The following is a 27,524-nucleotide window of genomic DNA, read 5'->3' as shown; positions in this document are numbered from 1 at the left end:
TTATGGTACTAAACAGTGCAATCCACAACATATGGACTGATATTTTACAAATCCCACCAGAGGAAATAACCTAATATAACAAATCAATTTGTGATTATTCAGGTAGGGCAATAGTTCCCACACTAAAAATACCATCTTATTTCAAGCATTTTTGTTACGTTTTCCATTTATATTGTATTCCACTTTTTCCATTGCAGGAGAGAATAAACATCAAATTGAAGAAATTGAAAATCATCACGGATACACTTATAATAAATATTTTCTCTAACTGTGTGGAGGACTCTATAGCAGTTTAATCAAAAAACCAGAGAAAAATATCATCAAGGGAACTCTGAACAAAAAGAACTTCTTGTTAGAGTACAATTAGAGAAGCACATTTACAAGTTGGTCAAATAAAGCTTATGACAATTTTTAGAATACACATCTGCCAAATGCTGTCACACAGACGGGTTAGAGGTCAACTGGAGAAGTGGTTTCACCATTGAAATGCCCTATAATAATGAGTTTACAACTCATTTTTCTCTTGTACACACTAGTGTTTTTATTTTAAGACTGACTAATCTCCTTTAGCCAGGAGTGCAGAACATGATCAAATTTACAAGTCATATTCATCCTTGTAAAGCTTCTCTCAAAAACGACACAACCTCCCATTCTACAACCGTTACTGTGCTCCATCAAGTTAGAGGAACCTCGATCATCTGGAATTTGATTAACCAAACAAAATACTCCCCACTCTTGTCATTGAGGTTCCTCTGTATTTGCCGTTATCTTCAATGTAAAAAGGATGTCTAAAGAACAAGATTAATTTAATGGTTATCAAAACTCTTGGAAAAAGTCATCAGAAATCATACAAGGCTGACAGAAGACTCGACTAAAAGAAAAATCAAAACCTATGGGTGTTGAGCAAAAACAAAAAAAAAGTGAAGTGAAAAACAAAATATTCAATCGAAGTTCTTAGTGAAGAAACATTCCACTTGATTAGATTACTTACAATGTGGAAACAGGCCCTTCGGTCCACCAAGTCCACAGTGACTCTCCGAAAAGCAACCCACCCAGACCCATTCCCCTACGTTTACCCCTTCACCTAATACTATGGGCAATTTAGCCTGGCCAATTCACCTAACCTGCACATTTTTGGACCGTGGGAGGAAACCGGAGCACCCGGAGGAAACCCAAGCAGACACGGGGAGAATGTTCAAACGCCACGCCGACAGTTGCCTGAGGCGGGAACTTGCTGGCTCAACATTCCTGGTTAAGGTTTTTCAATTACTACAGTTTAGGCTCCAATATATAAAGATGAACTTCAAGTAAAGCCCTAAAAAATAACATTTAACCAGCAGCACAAAACTGGTTGTGGAACTATAGACAAGTAGAAATTACCAAAAGACTGTTTAAATTTTAAGTAGGGTGTTAACATACAGACATGTAAAGTGCAAAGGTGATAGCTTTGATTCAAGGAAAAGTTAAAGAATGCACAACTGGTAAATGTTCCATTGCTTGTGAGTCGACATAACAATTTCCACATAAAGGAAGTACATGAGACTACTGACTACCACATGAAGATCATCAAGAATTGCTTAATATTTTCCTTTTATCTCAGTATTCTTAAAAAAAAAAGCAAACTTCATCCAGTTATATGTGAAACATTATTAATAAAGACAGCGTATCACTGTGTTACTTTAGAAAAATAAGTTGCTCCTTGACAGCTACAACACCGACACAGACATGCAATGTGGAAATTTGCCCAGGTACATCCTGCCCACAGTCTACTCTCAATCAGATGGGATGGAAGATATCGTCAATAGTGCTACCAAGTGACATTTACGCAGCAATAACCTGCTCACAGGTGATTAGTTTCAGTCCTGTCTGTGCTATTTGGCTCCTGAACTCATTATGTTGCTTGTTCAAATATGAGCAAGAGCTGAACTCCAGAGATGAGGTGAGTGACTGCCTTCGTTAAGTGCTGCCTTGATGTTCAAAGTGTGGCATCAAGCAGCCCCAGCAAAACAGAAGTCAATGATAATCAGGGAGAAAGACCTCCACTTGTTGGAGTCATTTCTAGCACAAATTATGATGTTATGGTTTTAGAAAGTCAATCAGTGGAATCCCAAGCACATCTCTCCAGGAGTTCCTCAGGATAGTGTCCTTAACTGAACAATTTCCAGCTGGTGTATCAACGATTTGTTCTTAACATTAGATCAGAAGGAAGAACGAATGGCAGATGCTGGAAACCAGAAATGAAAACAGAAATTGCTGCAAAAACACAGCAGGTCTGTCAGCACCTGCGGAGAGAAGTCAGTTAGCACTTCAGGTCCATCGACTCTTCTTCAGAACTGTTTTGAAGGATCACTGGACCTGAAATGTTAACTCAAGAGTAACAATGTGATCTGATGACCTCAGTGTTCATTTGCAATTCCTCAGGTAATGAAGCTACGTGCATCCAAGTACAGCAAGATTTGGACAAAATTCAAGTTTGGACTGATGAGTGACCAGTAACATTGTCACTGACTGGCACTTGTGTGGTGTCAATCTGAACAATAAGAGAATTTAGAGATTACCCCTTAAATTTCAATGGCATTAACATTGCTGATTCCCACATTAACAACATCCTGGAAGTTATGATTGGACTAGTTCAGTTTCTAGTCAGCCATAGACAAAAGAAAATCAAAGACTGGGAATTCTGTAGACAGTACCTTCAGACTTCCTGAATGCACAGCAGTGTCAACATTTGCCATTTGCCTGGAAGATGACCACTCCAACAACGTCTGAAAATGTCAACACTATTCAGGATACAGCAATCTGTATCCCTTTTCACCACCTCCATCACTCTCCTGATTTGCAGCTATCACCACCATTCTTTACTGGTGCTGGGTCAAAGTCCTGGAACTTCTTTGCCTACCAACACTGTGCATGTGCCGAAACAATGTGGTAACAATTCAAGGAGGTGCCCTCCCCCAACTCCCTTCTTGAGGGCAGTTGGGCAAAGGAATGAATGTTGGCCGAGTCAACAATATCCATATCAGGTGAAATGGAAAAAAAACAAAATTGGTTTATATTTTTGAGGCCAAATAGGACAGTAATTCCTCGGGACTGCACAATGGCATGGTTGGAAGGTTTACATACCAAGGTCCCATTAAGAAAGCTGGTGGGACTGTAACTTCTCAAACTTGAAATAAGTTGCATGTCATCAAGTGGGAACCAGACTCAAGATAGTTCACTTACTCTCAACCTCTTGCCAAGGAGAACAGCATAACCACCTACTTATGCAAAATGGCATTACCATGAACTTGGGAAATCTGCGGTGATTCTGATACCAACCTACTCCCAGGGTCACCACAAAAGTTAATGATTCATTCAAAGCATGCAAAGTCCATGCTTTACCGGTCAGTTGGAATTTTAAAAACAACTGACCAGGATTGTACTTAAAATCTACTATAATTTACTTATTTGTAATGAGCAATCAAACGTAAATAGCTATAAACCATTAACATATAACCCTACGAATTAAAACTGAAATTCCCTTTAAAACTATTGCACCAAAAAGTGGTTTTACGAATTAAGGAGAATATGAACTCCAGGAAATACAGTTAAAAACACAAGTCTACAAAGTTAGTGGATGATCCTTTTGCTTGCCAAGACTCCTTGGATCTTCTTTCTCCAGGTTCTTTGACTTCTTTGCAGAAAGTACAGGGCAAAGTCTCTTTGTTTCTGGTGAAAGGCAAAGGCTTACAGCACTGGAGGAAGAATAAATGGTTTTCTTCAGCATTTTAATGCAACCATAAATGATCTGACCTGCCAGCAGTCTGAAATGTTCATCAGCATTCACACACACAAGCTGTTTAGCTACCAAGGAATGAGAAGGCGGTTAGCTAGGTTAACGACCTTTGGCCTCCATGATTGGTCACAACTGCACAAACTAATTAGCTACTTGTTGCCAGCCAAAACTCACCCGGCATTCAAAGCTGTGCCACACTATCTACAAATATCTCCCCAATGCCAAAGCAGCAATTAAACATTACATAGGAGTTTCAACCATTTTTGGGAAAAAAAGTGCAGCAGTTCCTTCCACAGACCCTGATTTTAAAAACTGTCTTTTGCTACTTCAGCCCACAATCAAAAATACTGAAAGTAAAGGAACCATCTTTAAAATGGAAACACCTCAAGACAACTTTCTTTAGCATCAGTTGTGGCTCAGTTAGATGCAAACTCACTTCCAAACGACAGGTTTGAGGATCAAAAGACCATTCCAGGACTCCAGCACAAAAATCAAGGAAGACATTCCAGCCATACTGAGTACAGTGCTGTAGACACATAACAGGCTCTGATTACTTCCTGGGACGGAAAAAAAAAATCTTACTGTTTTCTGTAATCCAATAGCCTGGCCAATACTTATTCCTCAGTCAACATTACATAAATTAGTTTTCGGGTTACTATCGCTTTGTTGTGTTGGAATTTGCCAAATTCATATGAGCTGTTATGTTTTGTACAATGTTGGCTGTCCTTCCCAAAATAAACCTAATTTCAAAGCAATTTGCAGTGAACGGAGGTGTAAAATGGTTATGAGAAATGTAAGTTAGGGCTATGTACAACACCAGAAGCTATTCAGGCCATCGAGTTGGTGTCCTGCTGTATCTCTATATCCTTACAAGCTTATTACCTTCAAAAGCCCATCCAATTTCCTTTTGAAATTATTGTGCCATTATGGTGGTGGAAGCAGAGAGCATCAAAGAGCCATCAGCACCAAAAAATCTTTCTCCCAGGCCCTGGTTAAGAGTAAAGTCACACTTCTTTGGATTTTGAACATCATGTTAGCCAAATCAGGCAAAGATGGCAGATTTCCCACTTGAAAATTAGTTTTTGGGTTTCTACCGCATTGTGTTGGAATTTGCCAAATGCACACTGGCTGTTATGTTTTGTACAATGTTGGCCATCCCTCCCAAATATCTCTCTCCATGAATGCTGCCTGACCCGCTGTGATTTCCAGCATTTTCTGTTCTCAGTATTAATGAACGAGAGTAATTTTTATAAAAAGCCAATGCTGGTTTCATTGCCAACAGTGAGGAGCAGCTTTCAACTCCAGATTTATTAATTGGATTTAATTTCTGCCCATCTATTGTCAAATTTGAAGGAGTGTCTCACAGTATTAGACAACTAGACAACCATACGTCTCCAATCAGAAAATTCACTAAATTGAGGAAAAACCCAAAAGGAAATAAGCTAAACATTTCACTGCAACAGAAGATCAATAGGCCATGGAGAACAATTGCTTGACTATCTCAGCTTTGGCTTAATTTACTCAATGGCTCCCCCTAGATAAATCATCAAGATGATCAATTGAATTGTGAAAGGTTGATGGGTCCTTTTTCAGGGGTTTGTTGTATCCCATCCAGCAAGGTGGTCTCAAGACCAGCTGAGAGGGGGAAAAAGACCAAGGGACGACAGAAAGGAAATTATTTACACTTGCTTATGTCTAGGATTATTGCTAATCAATTGTTTCCCAAATAACAAGTCAAACTGCATTTTAAAACTCAAAACAAGAGCGTAACCTATTTGTCTTGGTTTCAACATTCATGTGAACCTGGATACTTGCAATCTTACCGATTGATTGGAGCAAGTGTATGGACCAAATAAAGCTTGCAGTGGATTTGTTGTTAATATTTGTGTACTTGTTTTTAATTTGTACTTGTGGACATTGAAAAATGCATAATTGTTGACTGTTTACTTTCTGTACAAATGTTTATGAAAAAAGGTTAACGGTGATGCCCAAAAGCCTAAACTTCAGATTGATTTCTGACCCTGGCTGTAGCGTTGGCAATCCCATATCCGCAAATTTGTTTTCCTTACCATTTCACATTGGAATTCCACATGAAGATCAGATTTAAACATTTTGAATAGCTGGACAAGAATAACGCTCTTCCCCAGCCCCCGCCACTCACCACCTTCAGGTTTCTGTTTTACTTGCTGCTATGTTACTTTTGCAATATCTCTTGTTTTGCAGACAGGTTTGGCTGCTTGATTCTCAGGTGAAGAAATTGCCATGACAAGAAACAAAACTAATTTAAAAACTTTAGCTAGGTGGTCGAGTTTACCGAGGAAGATAAGAAAGAAAACACTACCCTTGTGCTTGTACTGAACATGTTTATTCTTGAGTTGGGATCACTGAATGACTGTCACAAGTGCAAGCGGCCTATGAATCAAAAGAACTGTGTGACTATCACATGGGCTATATGGGCATTCTTCCAAATTCCTAAATAGCAAAACATTCTACTTCCAGAGATTTTGCTTCTATTTTGTCTCCCCATGTTAAATTATACAGACGGCTGACCAAATAATGTCCAGCTAATGAACAGCTGACCAGTATAGACAAGAGGGTCCCAAGTTCAGATGCCGACTTCTGCTGGGTTGGTTAATTGTAGTCATTGTGGGGATATAGGCTGTGAAAATGGAATTCAACTGACGTTGGATTAGTGAGTGGAAAACTGGATACAGCTTCTATTCCTAATCACTTGCTACTAACCTTTGACCAGCAATGAGCTTTTGTTCAAGGCAGGCAAAGATAGAACCAGATCGGCTCGTCATTCTCCTACAAATCAAATAGGCTGCCAACATTCATCGTCCAGAGACATGAATAAGAACCAACCAAGCAAAGTACTTCAGAGCAATCATTATCCATGGAGCTATACATTAACAAGAAATTCATACCTCCACAGGAGGTGGGTGGGGGGGGGGGGGGGGGGGGGGGGGGTGCAGAAAGAGAAGTGGAAAAAGTTGGCAGAAGATTAGTATAGAGCACTTATACAATAAATACAGATCACTGCCAAAAAAAAACATAACTCAGGATCACTCACCAATTTGTACCTGCTCACGTTGGCTCAATGCTACAAATGCTGAAGTATCATCTATCCAAGACACCTGGATGTTACCTGAAATAAAGACCAAACTAAAATGACAATTTGAATGGCAATGCTTAAAGACGATGATAATGTACTTTGATTTCCATGAGATTTTTTTTTTAAATGCCTTTTATTAAAATATTTTCAGATTTAATCAAGTCAACAACAGTCAACCAAGCTCTCTATCTACAGCAATGTTTTGTTCTCAACTTCACCATAAGGTGCATACCACACAGTCAAATTGAGCTAAAGACTATCGTACAACAAAACTCTTCCAAAAGCAGAACTGGTGTTTCTTTCTACTTGGTTTGATACTTAAATAGGGGCAAACAATAGTTTGATGCAATGATTCAAACATTTTTGGTTAAGGACTCCTTTTCAAATAAGTCATATCCCTCAGTTATGATACTATATAATACTCAGTGCAGAAGAGCTACACATGAGGAGTGTTGAAGTAATGCTTTTAAGAAAATTGGTATATTCATAGATATCAGAGATATATGTGCTTGTTTCTCATTATCAGAAGCACAAGGGAAAATGGAGCTCAGAACATAAAGAAATAAGGTGTGTAGGATATTTTGCCTCAAGCTTGTCCCACAATTCAACTAGATAATGGCTGATCTGCCCCAGGCCTCAACTCTTTGTGCCAGCTTCTCATTGCCCTCAACTTCACAATATTTCAAAAATCTACCTACCTCCTCCTTAAAAAGCTTCAGTGATCAAAAATCCACAACTCTCAGCAGCACAGGAGTCTAGTCATTCACTTTCCTGTGGGAGAGAAAATTCCCTTGCATCTCAGTTTTGAATGAATGTCCTTTTCTACATCCTGTAAATGACATTCTCCAACTCTAAATACCTTCTCAACATCCACCCTGCTAAGCCCCTCAAAATCTTGTACAATCTTGTTTCAATAAGATCACCCTGTTTCCAAACTCTCATAAATAAAGACCTAACCTTTTTAGCCATTCTTTAAGTGATTCCCTTCATCCTAGGAATCAGATTGTTTTTTGAACAGCCTCCAAAGACACTGCCTCTTTTCTTAAATATAAAAGGACCAAAACTGTACATGATACTCCAGGTGCAGTTTTAGCAATATCTTGTACCATTGTAACAAAAAAACTTGCTTATTTTTAAAACTTCAATCTTTTAGTAATAACGGCCAATAATTACCTGCATCTGCACGATAACCTTTTATGGTTCATGCACAATTACACCCAGGTGCCACTGCACTTTTTTTTTTGAGAGTCTCTCCCTATTTTAATAATAGTCTACCTTTTGGTTCTGGATTAGAATGGTGCTGGAAAAGCACAGCAGTTCAGGCAGCATTCGAGGAGCATTGTTTTAACCTACCTTTTGGTTCTTCCTAACAAAGTGCATGACCTCTCATTTCCTAGATTAAATGCTATCTACCAAGTTTTTGCCCACTCACTCTATATTCCCTTGCAGAGATTTATGTCCTCATCACATAGCATGCCCTCCTAACTATGTATCATGAGCATATTTGGATACATTACAGTCTGCACCTCTTCCAGGTCATGAATAAACTTAGAAGTTGATAAGTAAATAATGGAGGCCTGAGGACTGATTCTTAATGTACTCTATTAATTAAGTCTTTCCAAGTTAAAAAACCATTAATGCTGACACATTGTCTTCTGTGTATTAACCAATCTTCAAACCATGCTAATACATTACCTCCAATACAATTAGCTCCTATCTTGTGCAATAATGTTTCGTGCATCTTAGCTAATACCTTCTGGAAATCCAAACATACAAATCTACCACTAGGGTACTTCTAATGAGATACTAGCATCCTTGTCTCCGAGCCAGGAGGCAGCAAGTTCAAGTCCCACCAGCCCTGGATGTGTATCACATCTTCAAGAGGTTTCAAAAATGATTACCACATCTGTTGGTTCCTTTTAGCAATTCTGGTTATATCCTCAAAAGAACTTCAGCAAATTTGTTAAACATAATTTCCCTTACACAAAACCATGCTGGCTTTATGCTTTTCTACGTGCCCCTATTATTTTTTTCCTTCAGGGATTCTAGCCTTTCAGTCTTTAACTTAATTTACTTTGAGCTAGACACATTATTATATAGTATGTACCTAAATAAGCTGAGAAGAAAGCATCACTTTCGTCAGAGGACTTGACTGACTATTTTCGCCATGCTAGGCTATTTGGCTTATAAAACTCCTGCCTTCTGTCTCCCTCCCTCCCTTCTTGAATAGGGACATCAAATTAACAGTTTTTTTTAACCTGCTGGAGTCCTCCTGGAATCCAGTGAGTTCTGGGATATTGATTGGATTCACTTTTTCACCACCCGACAACTACTGTTCTGTTAAAATAAATTAAAATCCATCTGCCACTCCTCAGCCCACTGACCCAAGTAATCAAGATCTCTGGCAATCTTAGATAACCTTCTTCACTGTCCACTATACCATCAATTCTCTTGGCAACCAATCAGCACTCTTATGCTGTAAAAATTGGTGCACCCTTTCCAAGTTTTGTTTCATGCATGTCAGTCCTGTTGAATGCAAGACAAAAAGCTTTAATTCAGCATAAAGGCAAACAAATCTAAAAAGAAGCACTACAAACAATGACTCTCAAGTTTGCAAAGAGGTCAAAAGATCTGGCCTACATCAACCACAATCCTGGAACAAAAGATGCATGAGAGAAATTCTTCATTAACAAAAACTGAACTGGCTGGACAAACTCTGCAGGTTTGACACCATGTGTGAGAAGACCGAACAACTTTTTGGAGTCCAGTGACTCTTCATCAGATTGGAATTCTTTGTAAATTATTCATTTACTGATCAAATCAACCAATGATAATTTAACATCCACACTTTTCAGTCATTTCTACCAGTTCATTACAATAACTTTGGATCATGTTGAAGTTGGGTGGATTCTACTGAATTAATTCATAGCAAGGGTTTTGTATTTGGTGCTGATATGGAAATATTCAATTTGCTATTTTATTACAAAGCTACTCACAATCCAATTTTATTTCCATTCTAAGCCTCTCTTTGCACCTACTATCCAGACAAGAGGAACAAGATTGTAGAGTGACATGTGTGCTGTTGTGACATAAAGACAGTGCTCTGATCACCACAAATTAAGTCTAGCAGCTCCACTTTCACGAAAAAGAAAAGGATCAGTTTGAATAAAATGGCTGCATAATAAACACGAATCTTTAAGTCTCTGTAGTCCCTCTTGAATGACAGGATTAGAATTAAGGTTTATCAAAGCACAACTGGTATTAAAGCTAAAAGCAATAACATGCTCCTAGTTCTTGTTTACTTACACCATATGGTTTGTCCATTTTGCAGCTAGTTTACAAGACATTAACAATACAATTTATTTCACCACAATGTTACTCTACCACTGCCCAATGTCCTTTATATCATGGTATCTTTTCAAAAAGTGCATCTTTGATTTCTCATTATCAGTCCTATGCCAATAAACCACATTTTCTGGCTTGAAGTTTACCAACAAAATAAAACTACAGGGCAAATAAAAACCAGAATAATCTGGATCCAAGAAATTACAAGACATGATCAGTGAATCATTGTTAGGGAGGAACCACATGACCGGGAGCCAAGACAGTCAGGATGCAAGTCATCATGTGCTTGGCAACAAAAGTTAAAAACTACAAAATTAAAATTGAAAAACACAAATGTTAAAACACTCATGATCAGTGTTTAAATTCCACCAGTGTTTTCTTGTGCTACACATCTCACTTGATATTGAGGTCAACCCATTCTATACGCAGATGTAGAAGCAGCGGCTGGAAATCTATCCACCTTGCTCGGAGATTTGTGGCTTTTGTAGAGCAGAATATAGCTGCCAATGGAAACCACAACGTCTCAACGCTTACCCAAGTTGTATAACATCCAAAAAACCAAATGAGATATTATTGGCATGGCTTTGATTAGTAAGAGTTGATTGAAAAGAATTTTTGCCAAGAGACTGTGTAAACTAATTCAGTAGTTTCAGGCAGGTAGACAATACTGGTAAACAAATTGTTCTTTCTTGGATTTTGCTGGAATTAGGTTGCATGTAGCATACTGTGGATTAGGGTTTCCCAAAGTGGGCACTGGGACTCCAATTGGCGTTACAAGCTCAGGAGGTAGCAATGGCTGTGATGGAGCTCTGACCAAGTTATAACAATGTATGTTGCATCTCGAAAAGTTCCCACATTCTCAGTCCTTATTGAGGGGTCACAAGAGTTTTCAATCCTCTACATGTGGCCATAATGGGAAAACGTTTGGCGAAGTACTGCTGTACATGACCATTGAAAGCATTAGTTTTAAAGCAGTATAATGCCAAAAAATGTTCCACGTAATAAGTGTCTCTTTCTGAAGGTTGCTAGAAGTGATCATTTGAAACAGTGAATGACTTCTAATAGCAAAAACATCTTTGAACCTATTAAAGCATTTTGTCTTAATTTAATTCCTCAAATCTGTTGTTGGCTTCATTATATTTCTGCAAGATTGCTACTAAACATGTTAAATTTAATTGTCAAACAGTGGCTAGAAATAAAAACACATTTTCTTTGTGCTGCTTGGCAGGAGCAGCATGGTGGTCTGTCCACAGTCTGTTGTGAATCCCAAAATACAACAGAACTAATAATGAACTGAATATATACACATCTTAGCAAGATTCGCAGCTAATATTGAGGTTCTAGATATAAGGTTTGCTCGCTGAGCTGAAAGATTATTGATGCCATTTCCTGTGGTGATTCCAGTTGGAATGCTGTGCTTCTAAGAGTTCTCGTGAGTGTCTCCGTTTGGCTTGTCCAAGGATGGATGTGTTGGCCCAGTCAAAGTGGGGTGTCCTTCTTTATCTGTATGTAAGGATACTAGTGAGAGAGGGTCATGTCATTATGTGGCTAGTTGATATTCATGTATCCTGGTGGCTAGTTTTCTGCCTGTTTGTCCTAGTAGTGTTTGTTACAGTTCTTGCATGGTATTTTGTAAATGACATGAATTTTGCTGGTTGTTTGTATAGGGTCTTTCAAGTTCATCAGCTGCAGTTTTAATGGGTTTGTGGACTACCATGATGCCAAGGGGTCCGAGTAGTCTGGCATTCTAACCAGACCTCTATCAACAAACACATTGACTTGGATCCTATTTACCACCACCTGAGAAAAAGAACAGGAAATTACATGATCATAGGAAGTGATGTCACTGCAAGAAATGACATCACCAACAAAAGGAAACCCAAACCCAAATAGAAAGCGGGCTACACCACCAGTGCTTCATCCAGAGGCTCACTGAAGATATTACTTAGTATGGTGATGAAACTTCTGAAAATGAACCTTCTAACATTTTTATACTATTATGATATAACTATCTTTAATAATTCCTTTTTCATGTAATCAAACAGCTAGTTTAAAAAAATTTAGCTTCTTGCCAACACAGATAGGGAATTAACTGCTGATCTGTCAATTATATAATGGTGCAAATGTACAATCACCACCTTTCGCATGTTACCACATCTTCATGCTGTACAAGAACTCCAATTTAAAAGTGGATATGTGATTAGACAAAGGACTGAGTCTTCAGCGGTGATGTTTCCCCATGGTTTTAAAAAGAAAGAAACAATCAAAAAATACTGTATATACTGGAAATCTGAAACAAACACAATGCTGGAGAAATTGACAATCCTAAAATCCCTACAGTATGGAAACAGGTCTTTCGGCCCAACAAGTCCACACTGACCATCCGAAGAGTAACCCACTCAGACCCATTCCCCTACCCTATTATCCTATATTTACCCTGGCCCAGACACCTAACCTACACACCCCTTGACTCCATGGGACAATTTAGCATGGCCAATTCGCCTAACCTGCACACCTTTGGATTGTAAGAGGAAATCGATGCAGACATGGGGAGAACATTCAAACTCCACAGTCGCCAGAGGCTGGCATCTAACTTGGCCCCTGACACTAGGAGGCAGAAGTGCGAACCACTGAGCCACCATGTCACCCCATGCAGATAATAGGACATTAAGGTTTGGAGCAAATCTAAAAATAATCTAATTCCTGCATACAACTTGACCGAGAGGCACCTTTATAATCCTGGTTAAAACAAGGATGTGGGTACCATCTACATCCAGTTTTCCACAATTAGATGGCAACAACAACTTGGGCTGGTTTACAGTTTAATTTGTGATACATTAAAGAATGGGGATGGGGAAATCGAGAATGGTAGCCCAGATGGAATCATCTGGAGCCAGGTCAACTTGCCCAGCTCAAATATCAATCTTCCAACTTGCTGCACATTACAATCTAATGCAAAGGCAGCCTATTTGACTTCAAGAAGCTGTGCCTAGAAGGCTTCGTAGGGCATAAATTGGGAAAAAGGAGTACCTGGTGCCATTTTAAATTGATACCAATATGGAAAAGCTCAGTGAGCACTTTCATAGCGCAAGCTCCAGTGAAATGTTGAGTTTCTCCAGAATATGGTGTTTGCTTCGTAAAATGACTTTTTTTAAAAAGAAAGTTAACTTGGGCATCATTAGATTTTAAATAAAAATAAAATTAAAAATGATCTAGCAGGGATGAATCAGCAGAAACTTTGGGATTTGCAACATTGGTGAGTCAAGTGTTATTACAATTCTTTGGAAAGTTTTGCTGATATAATTTTTAATCACATCTTCCCCATGTACAAATTCCGATATTCTCTTTATTTTATATACAATGTCAATGGAAAGCATTTAATAGGACGACTATATTCTTTACATTTTTGAATCATACTTAAAATGTAAGTTTTTGAAATTTTCTGAACTATAACTGATGTCAGAACAAACAAAGGAGGCCATAGATATAATTTATCTTCAAATTTTTGCCAGTCATTTGAAAATTATCACTAAATCAGCAAATAGTGACAATGAAACTCATTTTCCCCTATGATAAGGCTTGTTGTGGCCACATCATTCCACTAAGAAAACCATCATGATTTAATATTGTTTGAAATGTTAGCTCAGGTTGAAAGGGGGCACAGAAAATGCTAGAGTGGGCTGTGATCTGCAGAGATAAAAGAAAAAGCAATCTGATTTGTTAAATTCGGTAACACTCGCACCCTGAGCAAGTCATCAATCTTAGTAAACCTGTTTTGAAGTAGTTATCAACAATTAATTAATTATTTAAAAAAGGAAACATGCAACTGGAAGTTTAAACCTTCATTTCTAAATGAAGGTGGTACTAATCAGATTGCTAAATTATATCAGATGAAACTAGCCACACTTTGAATTAGCTCACAAGACAAGTAGGTGGATCCTACCAAAGGCACTAAAAAGCTGGTATAGGTCACTGGTCTTCCATTCCTTTGGAAAACGCACATGAAGAACATGGTCCCGCTTTGGCTGCACTGGAAAGCAAAGAGTAAATGCTGTTAGTCCCTAATCATAGAACATCAGGGATCGAAAACTTAGTGGAGGAAAAATGTAATGAGCACAATTTGTTCTCTCAACACACGAATCAGTTAAAAATAGATGCATCAGCAAGTAAGTGCCAATAACTAGTCATAGTCTAATCCTAGAACAACTGATGGCCTTCTTTATTACAAAAAGCTTTTCATTACTTTCAGTGAGCTGTTGTATAGATTCTTCCTTTTCCCTGGAGGCTGTCTAACATTCCTTTTCAGAAAATAGCCAAAAGAAATGCTACACACTTCAGAAAAAAAAAACACATGACCACCACAGAGTACTTGATTTTTCTCATACCAGAGCCTTCTTGTAATTGCTTCAGTGCCTGTTGCATTTGACAGTAAATTCTTGGGATAGGTTTTGTTGGAAATGTACAGGCTAACACCACATTTGCACTTGCTACTGTGATTTTCAAAAGGGTTCCAGTACACTTTTGTAGGCAATGATTATGCCACACTTGAAGCAAATGTTTAAAAGGTTCTTTCTTAGTTTCTTAGGCATGATTATATTCATCATTGCAACCCCATGGCAGCTTTTAAAATGAGCCAACTTTGGGTAGTAACAGCAAATATTTGAAAATTAGCAACTCTGTTCGAAGTACAAGTATACTGCAAAAGGTTGGAACTCAAACAGGAAACATAAAACAGCCCAAGTTGAGTTTGATTTTAGTACAGAATTATCTTAATAAATTAAACTAATTGCTACAGAAGGCTGTGGAGGCCAGGTCATTCAGTATATTTAAGACCGAGATAGATGGGTTTTTGAGGATCAAGGGGATCCAAGGGTTACAGGGAGAAAATGGGAGAATGGGGTTATGAAACATATCAGCCATGACTGAATGGCAGAGCAGATGCAATGGGCTGAATGGCCCAATTTGTGCTCTAATGTCCTATGGACTCCCCTGAAAAATGCACTTAACATTATTTGGCAGTTCCTTTCAAGGGCATGTCAATATACACACTGATACATTTTAGTCCAAGTCCTTACTTACAATCTGGCCCACTCAGATTCAGATATGGAATGTCAATGACTCTCATTAGAAACAGCCTGTGAACAAAAAAACAAAAACACACACTAAGATATAAATCTCATCAAATCCATTTCCGACTACAGAAATTACATTTTATTTGAATAGAGTTTACAGGATGAAGGGAAGCAATAGTGAAAAAACATTCTTAAAAATTTCTAAGGGATAACAATAAACTGATCATATTCTTCTGAGAAGCAAGAAACAAAAACTAGTAGTATTGTCCTATTCAGGCCAGTTAATGTCAAAACAATTCGGTCACTATCTGCCAAGTCTGGTGTAATCAGATACAAAATACTAAATAAATCTCCATCCACTTTCACCCCATTTTCTTTTAGGTCTTTCATTGGATGCAGGTAGTCATTGAAGAGGCCAGCAGTCCTTTTCCATTCCTAATTGACTTTGAGAAGATGGTCGTGAGCCACTTTCTTGAACTGGAGTTGCACATTTGATTCAACATTTTTCTGTTCTGGTTGAAGGCCACCTTAGAAGACAGTTAAAAACAACCAAATTGTTGTGGGTCTGGGGCAGATCAGGTTAGAATAGGATTGTTCCTTCCCTAAATTAAAAGGAAGGAGTGAGGACTGCAGATGCTGGAGATCAGAGTAGAGAAGTGTGGCGCTGGAAAAGCACAGGTCAGGCAGATTCTGAGGAGGAGAGTCAAAGTTTTGGACATAAGCCCTTCATCAGGAATTCCTGATGAGTCTTCAACGTAATCAATGATAGCTCCATCATCTGTTTATTGAGAGTAGCTTTCAACTTTATCAATTACTAACTCAGTCACACCCATGACTCACAAAGAGCATCCAAGTTCAGCAGGTAATAGGGGAGGCAAATGGATTGTTGAGCATTATTTCAAATGGAATGGAGTAGAGAAGTAGTTTTGCTGAAACTAGTTAGACCACAGATGGAATACGGTGAACAACTTTCAGCCCCTTATTTAAGGGGAGCTATTTTGGCATTGCAGGCAGTCCAGAAAAGGTTCACTGGGCCAATACCAGGATCTGGAGGACTGTCTAATGAGGAGATGTTGAGTAGATTAAACCTGTACTCTTTAGAATTAAGAAGAATGAGAGATGATCTTTTGAAACAAAGATTCTTAAGGGACTTGACAGAGCAGATGCGAAAAAAGTAGCTGCTCCTTGTGAGAAAGACTTTTAGATCAGAGGGCATAATCTCAGGGTAAGGGTCACCTTTTAAGATACAGAGGAGGTGGAATTTCTTTTCTTACAGTGTACGGAGTCTGTGGAATTCTTTACCATTGACAGCTGTCATCGTCTGGGTTAATAAACAGATTTATGTCTGAGATATATTTTTATTTCGCAAGGGAATCAAGGGTTATGGGGAAAAGGCAGGAAAGTGAAGTTGAATTTTATTAGACCAGCTGTGATCTCACTGAATGGCACAGGAGACTCAATGGGGTGAATGGCCTATTTATGCTCCTACATCTTATGGTCTGGTATGACTAAGCTACCATTTCCTCCTCCTCTCTCTCATTGTCCAAATCATGGGGAGAAGAGGAGAAACTAAAAGTGCATGCATGGACACAGTCTGGATAGTTTGATATGCTGTTGCGTTGAAGACTTGAGTATTCAGCAGCCATATTTCCATTTAGCTTGGGTATTACTGTGCAATTGACCTGTAGGACTTGAGACCACAAAGGGAGTTGTGAGGACAGCACATAGTGGGGCTGCATGATGTTCCTTTAAACATGGAGATTATAACACTAATAATTTGCAAAAACAGCAGAAAGAAGTCAACTTCCAAAAGGGACCCATGCAATTCTATTGGGGTTATGCAAAATGCCTGGGGACAATAGCTCAAAATACAAAGCTTGCTCAGGTAAGCAGGGACAGTGCAAGTGGTAGGGACAGTACTGTTATTAATTTTCTGTCACATACGCATACCTGCTATTAAACATAAAATACCACATTAGGAAAATGTAAACCACATTGGTGTCAAATAACGTACCCTCACATATCACTAAGCGTATCCTAGAACTACAGTTGAAACTGTAGTGTCCTCTCCATCTGGACAATTAAAAAAACACTCAAATTTTCATACTGCAATGGAATCTTCAAGACTACTATATGACAAACTCGACAGTTAAGTCAACTATATGATCCTCAGACAAAAAAAGTCAGCATCTTCCTTCACCATCCGGTGAAGTTTCAAAATCTGGTAGCAAATTTGTTACAGCAATTTGTGCAACTTCAAAAATCACTTGAAATGGTGCAAAATCAAAATAAGCAAGCTAATTTTTGTGGACTTTACAATAGGAAATCTCACATTTTCAAAGTCTCCCTATACTAGACAAATTAGTTTCATATTTATGACTAATATTAAAGATTCCTGCTACAGCTAGCACAACCACACCCAACTCTTGGAACATAAGACCTGGCAAATAAGCATAATACACATCAAGTAGGGACTTGCTCAACTACCTCAATAAAATGGGATCATTTACTTAACAGGTTTTATTCACCACTAGATTTTAGAACTTGATAACCTATATTAGTTACTCAACATCAGTTACTTTGTTGCACATCAATAAGTCAAAGGAGAGAAACTAATGCAAGGCACTGAAAACACCGGAGAAGTTCAAATTCAAGTGTGAGGTTATATCCCCTTTTTTTTTAAATATAATGGAGCGGCAGTGTTGATACAGTAAGAAAACTCAAGTGCTGCTTTTCACTAGAACCTTTGCTTAGATTAAAAAAAAAACCTCTCAAAAATCTTTCTTCCAATGTCAAAAAGGTTCAAAGATCAATCCCCTTTCATGGCTAACTTGTGGTAATGATCACGTTTCAGTTTTAGACTGGTATGAACATTTGAATATTTTTAGATTCTAAAATGATAAAAAAACTACTTTCTACGATCCAAATCTCTCGCATCCTTTGACCAAAGCAGAAGAGGCTTTGAGTTTCCTGACAAGATCAGGAAAAAATTAGATTGCTCTGCTCTTCATTTTACTGCTCAGATGGGCAAATACCCAGTAATCCGACAAGAAAAATAAAGACTCCATAAGTCATCATATTATTATGAAGCAATATGATGTAAATAATACTTCAGAAAGATTAGGTGGACTCAAATAGAGACTGAACATTGCAGCAAAGGGCACTTGTTAAGGAAAAAAGGTACTGGGTACAACAGCAACAATACTGCACCTGCAAGCGAGCTCAGATGGAGTCACACAGTCTGGAGAATTTTCAGAGAAAAGTCACACAGCCCCAATAGGGAAAAGACTATTGCATTTTGAGGGAGGGACAGAGGCCTGACCGAGAAGCAGCAGTCAATAGCTCAATTGCTCTTTCTTTCTCCTCTCAGCACACAGAGCCAAATATCTGCCTTTATACCAACAGCTTTTGCTCAGAATAGCCTCTGCAAGCAGTAGAAGCAAAATGACAACGTCACTAATGCAGACACCCAGGTTCCCACTATGGCAGATCAAGAAATTTGAATTCAAGATAAGTTTGAAATGAAAAGCCAACAAAGACCATGAAATCACTGACGGCTGTCATTAAAACAAAAAAAATGCATTTGATTTACTCATCATTTATGGAAGGAAATCTGCCATCCTTACTTGGTCTGGTTTACACTGGACTTCAGACCCATAGCAATGCGATCAACTCTTGATTGGCCTTTGGATGATTACGGTCTTAAGGGGATTATGGTTTACAGGAAGGCAGCAGGAGAATGGGGTTAATAAACCTATCAGCCATGATCAAATGGCAGAGCAGACTTGATGGGCCAAATGTTGGACTGAAGGGTCTGTTTCCATGCTGTACGTCTCGATGACTCTATGGCTTAATTCTGCTTCTACATCTTATGGTCTTAAGGACGGAAAATAAATACTGGTCTAGCAACAATGAATAAATGAGTAAATGAAAAACAAATCAGCATCATTTGAAATAATCCACGGCTTATTTATCATCATGATGTTAATTATTACTTGGTCGAAATACTTTACTGAAAGTAGCATTCCAGAGACTGGTTTAAAAAATTCTCCTCCTCAGATAGATATGTAAGGCATTAAGAGACAGGGATTTTTTAAAGAAAAATTATAGTTATGTATTTGCATTATCCAAGTCTCCCAGTCAGTCAACAAAATAAATTTACAGTCAAACACATAAAAAGAGTACATAACTCTTGTTGATAGTCACCAAAAATAATGGAGGAGGAATTGTAACAAGAATTTGGATTTATTCAAAACTCACAGGGCACTTCAGTTTCAAGGCACAATTTCCATTATTACAGCAGCAGCAGCAACTTGCATTCATGGAGTATTCTTACCTTATTAAAATGGTTCAAATTCTTCACAGAAAGATACTCAAACAAGAATTGACAAAGCTACAAAAGATAATTCTAGTCACCAAAAGCTTGAAGTGGTAAGCTTTAAAAGGTGCATCTTAAAAAAGGAGGAAAACTAGAGCTTGAGATATTTTCTCTATTCCAGAGCAAATTCAAAACATGGGCAGCTAAAGGCAGATTGGTTCAGTAATGAAAACCAGGGTCAAGTAGGAGACCAAAGTTGCACAAGTGTAAAGACAACAAATGGACCATATGTTGGAGAGTGGGAAGCGGTCAAAGACTGCAATGAATCCCCTACTCACATGAAAAACAAACCTTTCCCAAGAGGCAAATTCACCTCTCAACAGCCTTCACATTAAATATTGATCTGATCTAATCAGAGTTCAGAGCCAAATCAAAATTCATTTCAAATCATGGGCTTTAAAATCATGAAATAAGTCACTTTCTTAAGATGATAACCAAACCCAAGTCAGTAGTTACAATGGTTCAGTCTGCTTCATAGTGGCCCATTTGGCATCACTGGAGGCAGTCAAATAATGGTGTCCCACTGACACCCTATGATCACTCTGTACTCTTAAAAGTGAATAGAATCTGATTTTTCCCCAAACCCGAAGTGGAATTACACAAATTTGAGCAATTAGCTGAAGTCAGTTTGAAAATTTACCTATTTTTTTAAAAAAATGAACAAGTTACATATTTACAGGAATAGATAACAAAGCTATTAAATATATTACAGAGACTACCATTGTCTCCTGAATCTCAAACCCTACGTGAGCTGAAGACTAAAGGTCAAGTAATGAAATTAACTGTTAAAATACTTGACACAACCAACCATACATTCAAAACAAAGTTTAAACTCATACTATGGATAGCCATTCACTTATCTAGCCTTAGTTGACATTTTGAGTCTGTATCATCTGACAGGAACTCAAATTTTATTCAGCTTGAAATTAATAGGTTAACTGTTAGCACTTTTTTAAAGATCCTTTAATAAAGTACTAGAATGAAGACTCCACTTACCAATTCCAGAAGCAAGAGATAGGAAACAGTATTTTTTAATTCTAAAAAAGCTCGGAGAATTTTCTTTTTTCAAGATAACTTCACTCAAAAGTGAATTAGCTTGCCTATTAGACTTTCTTGAATTGTACAAATAGACAGCGTTCTTTTCTACTTTCAAACATGCATAGTAGGTATGGTGGCACTAGTGCCATACTTCCATTGATATGCAAGTACTTCTTCATATAACTTGATTAGATTGTTCTTCTTAAAACACCCATGCAGCCTGAAGCTCAAACTACAAGCTGATTATTTATGATGATGCAGGTGTTAAAATGCAAAACAAAAAAAGTGAAACTATATCCCGAATAGCAACTGAATACGTTAAGCAAGTGTGCTGGAACTATTTTCTGCATTTGGGCACATATTGCTTTCAGTGATATCAGGGGGAAGCAGAAGCTACAGGAAAGAGAAAAACAATATCCAGACAAACGTAACCTAAGGCAGCATGGTGGCTCAGTGATTAAGCACTGTTGCCTCAGCATCAGGGACCCAGATTCAATTCCTGCCTCGGGTGACCGTCTATGTCAAGTTTGCACATTCTTCCCCAAGTCTGCGCGGGTTCCCTCCGGGTCCTCCAGTTTCCTTCCACAATCCAAAGATGTACAGGTCAGGTGAATTGGCCATGCTAAATCGCCCAGTGTTAGGGTGCATTAGTCAGGGGTAAATATACGGTAGTGCAATGGGTCTGGGTGGGTTACTCTTCAGAGGGTCGGTGTGGACTTGTAGGGCTAAATGGTCTGATTCCATACTGTAGGGAATCTAATCTATTTTACTGTAATTAAAATGTTAAGGCTTTTTAATTCCAGGAATTACGAATAAATACATTTCTCATTGGAGATGCTGGAAGAATTTATTGACTGTGCTTCCATTTTTCAGGCATTATTCAATTCTTTAAAATGATAAGACATTAGAAGGGAAAAAATACTATGAAGTGGAGGATTAATTTACAATCACCAGGAGGCATTTAATTTAACATTGCCACCATGTTGCAATGTAATTCATTAAGTGCTGAATGACCAAATAACAACTGTGGCACACTGAAAATCAAGAAACAGTCATGGCAGAGACTATTCTGTGACTGGAATGAGAAATTGGTGAAGAAACTCAGTGGCTCTGGGAGAGAAAGCAGAAGTAATGCTGAGTCCAGTGTTTTAGATTCAAAATGCTAACTGTTTCCTCTTGGCAGATAATGCCAGATCTGCTGAGCTTCTCCAGCAATTTGAAGTTTTGTTTCAGATTTCCAGTATCCACAGTTCTTCGTATCATTTTCTTATTCTAAGATACTCTACTAATTATTAATACATTGCCATAGTGATTATTTTCCCCCCCAAGTTCCCAGTTAGAAAAGCTGATCATACAACTTGCTTTGATAAAGAAGAAAGTCACAATTTCTGCAGAAACTAGTCAGCAACTACTTATGATAGATGGTCTAAGAATATCAATATTGCAATTAAGATGTATAAAATAAATGCTTCAATTCTATAAATCAGACTTTTAAAACAAAGGCAGATGATTTTGGTTATAGTTCTGTGAATGTTAAACTGATTTTTTAAAAAGAAAGTCAAACATATTTGTAACAGTGACCTAAATAGATCAGTTTCAAGAAAGCATTACATTTCAAATCACGTACTGCACAGGATAACTGTGAAATTAACTTTTTGATTTATTTACACTGTTGAATTTACAACAGACTGGACCAGACCAGGGCCACCAATTTAGTGTTCATTTCAGTTTGGGAGAAGATCCATCGTAGCAAATAGGTTTCAGTTTGTGAAGTCTTCTGGTTGAAAGAGTTTGCTTAGAAATTTTCAAGTTCCCAGAACAGAGAATGCAGGTTCAGGCAAATAAAACTGAAAAGTATCAAAAAAACAAAATTGTCTCAACATGCCAGAGTGAGAACTTGAAAGTGAAATAAGATGATTTGAAATTAGACAGGTCCATTCAGCAGTCTAATAATATCAGGGAAGAAGTTGTTCTTGAATCTGTTGGTGTATGTGCTCATGCTTATGTATCTTCTGTCTGATGGAAGAGATGGAAGAGAGCATTAATGGGGCGAGAGTGGTCTTTGATGACTGGAAGGCATGCTGGAAAATAGAAAGATTTAAAAATTTTTCATAGGATGAGCATCACTGGCAAGATCAGCATTTACTGTTCATCTCCAGTTACCTTGGGAAGGTGGTGGTAAGCTGCCTTCTTCAATCATCATAGTCCACGTGGCATAGGCACACTCAAATTGCTGTTAGTAGGAGAACATCATGATTTTGACCCATTGTCAGTGAAGAAACAGTGATATAATTCCAAGTCAGGACAATGTGTGTGAAGGTTCCCATCCATCCTATGCCCCTGTTCTGCTAAGTGGTAACTTGCTTAAGACTTGGTGATGCAGCTTTTAGATGTTTCAAACTCTTAAAATCTCTTCATTAACTGGAGTTCCTGCTCACACCAGTTATTCAAATGATTGTTATAATAAAATACAAATTCACCTACTGCCTAGTATGTGTTTGACTGAAAATTCCTTATCAATTTTCTCTAGAACAGACAAAGGTTAAAGGGTTGATTTGATTGAAGTCTTCAAGGTATTAACAGTATAAGAGAGTGCAGATAAAGACAAGATAAATTATTTCCACTGGTTGGGGTTTCTAGAATTAAGGGCAATAGACTGAAAGCTAGGGCCAGACCGTTCAAGAGTTATGTTAGATAGCACATCTACACAAAGGATGGTAGATGTTTAGAACATTTTTCCACAAATGGCAGTGAATGCAGAATCATGTTATATTTAAAATCTGAGATAGTTAAATTTTGTCATGCAAAAGGTATTAAAGAGATATGGGCCAAAGGCAAATATGTAGATTTAAGCCACAGACCAGCCATGATCTCATTGAATGGAGGAAATGGCTTCAGGGGCTGAATGGCCTACTCCTGCTCCGATATTTAATGGTTTGAACAAGCTACTACCCATTTGAGTTGAGTTATCAAACAACATTGACAACACAATTCAAATTCGTCACTGCTTTGAGCAAAGCATGTGAAAGTAAGGAGAAAGACTATACTGGAAGAGAAAAAAAAAAAAAGAGTTGAACAAAACCACCTTTGTGTACCTGATTAAAAAAATCTTCAATCAGAAGCCTACATGTTCAGGCTAATTTAATCACTGTGTCAATGAAGATGAAAACCACAGAGAGCAACCTCTATTGTTGTGGTTCTGTTCGCCGAGCTGGGAATTTGTCTTGCAAACGTTTCGTCCCCTGTCTAGGTGACATCCTCAGTGCTTGGGAGCCTCCTGTGAAGCGCTTCTGTGCTGTTTCCTCCGGCATTTATAGTGGCCTGTCTCTGCCGCTTCCGGCAGAGACAAATTTGCAAGACAAATTCCCAGCTCGGCGAACAGAACCACAACAATGAGCACCTGAGCTACAAATCTTCTCCCAAACTTTGAGCAACCTCTATTCTTTTCAATGTTGAGTTTTTTGAAGTAACGAAGAGGATTGATGAGGGCAGAGTGGTAGATGAGATCTATATGGACTTCAGTAAGGCATTTGACAAGGTTCCCCATGGGAGACTGGTTTACAAGGTTAGGGCTCATGGAATAAAAGGGAGAACTTGCCATTTGGATACAGAACTGGCTCAAAAGGTAGAAGACAGAGGGTGGTGGTGGAGGGTTGATTTTAAGACTGGAGGCCTGTGACCAGTGGAGTGCCACAAGGATCGGTGCTGGGCCCTCTACTTTTTGTCATTTACATAAATGATTTGGATGCGAGCATAAAAGGTACAGTTAGTAAGTTTGCAGATGACACCAAAATTGAAGGTGCAGTGGACAGTGATGAAGGTTACCTCGGATTACGCCAGGATCTTGATCAGATGGGCCAATGGACCGAGAAGTGGCAGATGGAGTTTAATTCAAATAAATGCGAGTTGCTGCATTTTGGGAAAGCAAACCTTAGCAGGATGTATACACTTAATGGTAAGGTCCTAGGGAGTGTTGCTGAACAAAGAGACCTTGGAGTGCAGGTTCATTGCTTCTTGAAAGGGGAGTCGCAGGTAGGTAGGATAGTGAAGGCAGCGTTTGGTATGCTTTCCTTTATTCATCAGAGCATTGAGTACAGGAGTTGGGAGGTCATGTTGCGGCTGTACAGGACACTGGCTAAACCACTTTTGGAAAATTACGTGCAATTCTGGTCTTCCTGTCGGAAGGATGTTGTGAAACTTGAAAGGGTTCAGAAAAGATTTACAAGGATGTTGCCGGGGTTGGAGGATTTGAGCTATAGGGAGAGACTGAACAGGCTGGGGCTGTTTTCCCCGGACTGTCGGAGGCTGTGGGGCGACCTTACTGAGGTTTACAAAATTATGAGGGGCATGTATAAGGTAAATAGACAAAGTCTTTTCTTTGGGGTTGGGGAGTTCAGAACTAGAGGGCATAGGTTTAGGTGGAGAGGGGAAAGATATAAAAGAGACCGAAGGGGCAACATTTTCACGCAGAGGGTGTTACGCGTATGGAATGAGCTGCTGGAGGAAGTGGTGGAGGCTGGTTCAATTGCAACATTTAAAAGGCATTTGGATGGGTATATGAATAGGAAGGGTTTGGAGGGATATGGGCCGGATGCTGGCAGGTGGGACTAGATTGGGTTGGGATATCTGGTCGGCATGGACGGGTTGGACCGAAGGGTCTGTTTCCATGTTGTACATCTCTATGACTATGACTGGTGGGAATAAAATATTCTCTTCAAATACAAATTTAAAAAAAGACTGGCAGAGATGTAAGAAAATAAAAATATTGTTCCACTCCACATCTTTTTCCATTCTGCAATTTGTGATTGAAAGCTGCATGAGAGGACAATTATTAAAACAATCATACGCCATTAGCCACGAATACCATTGCTAGGTCTGTAAATTCACACTGATATTTACTAAAATGTTCCCCTTATTCCCATCCACACTAATATCCACAGCCATTTCAGTAGCAATAAAATGTCAGGATAAAACCAAAATATACAACTTTAAAATCTCAAACAACCTGAAGGCGTACAGGCAGGATGACGCAAAATATCTTTCTAATAATTATTAATTAACTAAGGGAATTATATAACTGGAAACTTAATCTAGTTACAAGGCATCCATGTGAGAACATGTAGGAATAAATATCATACGATCTTCCTTTCATAATAATTAGCACCTTCTGACTTTAATCTTGGATATCATGCCAGTATTAACTAATTGAATAAGAATGCAGCAGCAGTAGCTGTTATGACTCTATTATTGATTTGCAAGGTATTTGTTTTTCCAAATTCAAAAGATTCTAACCAGTGATAATCACTGCAAATTTGATCACAGATTACTTAGTAGAGTGAAAGACCCTTAGCCACCCTCTCCAAATCACATACCTGGTGAGACTTAGGGGAAAAAAAAAGGGTTGCAATGAACACAGAATTAGCATTTGAAAAAAGTTTTAAAAACAAATTTGAAGGAAGCAAATATGGCTCAATAATCAGGATGGTCATTCCCCTCAGACAGAAGCAACCGAATATAAAGCAAAGCATTAACTGCACAAATCCACTGCACCAGATTAAAATGATCTGGTAATGACAGTGGAAACAAAACACTTACTCACTTGCTCTGACAATTAAATCAGAATACATGGTGTGGTCCAGTGAACTATACCTTACTGCCACATTAACTGCATCTCTAAAATCAAATCTCTTCACTGGCTTTGAAAATGGCAAATTCCTTCGACTACCTTAAGCAGTTTAAAAACAAGATATTCATATGGTGTATGATACACTATATGCATGTCATGAATTACTGCCGAAATAATTTGTTCAAATACCGTTAATAATCAACTTGGGTTTCCGAGTAGTGTGTGAATGTGGGTGAGGAAAACATTACTTGCATGCATAAAAGTCTGACATAAGCGGTCTAAGTGACATATGTCTCACTCATAACATACTTGATAAGACTTACGCATAAAAAAGAAAAACTTGCCTGCTTTAAAAAAGCTGCCTGCCCTTCTGTGGCCAGTCCTTCATTACATCATTGCTCGTCACCCATGATTATGTATACAGTCTTACTGGCAATCTTTAAAAAGTTACTCTCATCCACTATACACATTTGTATTTTGATACATTTGTTGATGCTGCATTTCTCTGCAGAATCACTTCAAAGAGCTCAGCAAGTGGTTGGAGAACTCATTGTCTTGGTTCTGTACTATAGTCTGGAGTCTGTTTCCAAACAGGATTTTGTACTTTCCAAGTATAGTCATGGTCAGCATGCCAAGACATGCAGCAGCCAATTTGTGCATAGCATATTCCTAGAAACAGCAATGGGATAATGTCTTGATAATTCGCTTTTGTGACAAATATTGGTTAGGACACCAGGAATAAATCCCCTGCCTTTGAAATTATGCAATGGGACCTTTCCATTCAGGCAAGGCCTTGGTTTAGTAACATCTAAAAGGTGGCACCTTCAAAAACACACAACATGTTCTGGAGAGCCAACAAACTCCTGACAAAACACTTAAACCAACTTAACCACAGCTGACAAATCTTGAGGAGGGGCTCAAACACAACAAAGAGTAACGCATTGCGAATCAGCAAAAGGAATCTAGCATTCATTCCAGACTCAGTATGCACACCACCCAGAATCAAAATTCACTGGACAGCAGATGACCATCACCACCCCATTCTTGCTGTGGCACACAATGCTACCATAGGACAGCCAACTCCAAGGGAGCCATTAAAATCAAGAGATAGGCAACCTTACCTTAAATCGGTAGAGAATTTTAAGAACCACCCTATCATACTAGTCAGCACTCAT

The 27,524-nt window shown here is 38.5% G+C and overlaps 1 protein-coding gene across 3 annotated transcripts in view; it reads right to left on the bottom strand.

Moving 5' to 3' along the window:
• The window catches only part of LOC140464616 (poly(A)-specific ribonuclease PARN-like), a 173,298-nt gene that overhangs the window by 89,955 nt on the left and 55,819 nt on the right, over positions 1–27,524 (bottom strand). For all 3 annotated transcript variants that reach the window (XR_011954947.1, XM_072559918.1, XM_072559917.1), the window contains exons 19-21: positions 15,315–15,370; positions 14,179–14,265; positions 6,849–6,923 (exon numbers count right to left, since the gene is read on the bottom strand). Coding sequence is in view for 2 of the 3 variants with exons in the window: in XM_072559918.1 (XP_072416019.1) it covers positions 6,849–6,923; positions 14,179–14,265; positions 15,315–15,370 (218 nt within the window). In the remaining variant the exon portion in view is untranslated. The remainder of the gene's footprint in view (positions 1–6,848; positions 6,924–14,178; positions 14,266–15,314; positions 15,371–27,524) is intronic.

This window comes from Chiloscyllium punctatum, chromosome 40 (genome assembly GCF_047496795.1).
Source record: "Chiloscyllium punctatum isolate Juve2018m chromosome 40, sChiPun1.3, whole genome shotgun sequence".
Taxonomy (NCBI): domain Eukaryota; kingdom Metazoa; phylum Chordata; class Chondrichthyes; order Orectolobiformes; family Hemiscylliidae; genus Chiloscyllium; species Chiloscyllium punctatum.
This window is presented reverse-complemented; position numbering and strand designations above follow the sequence as displayed.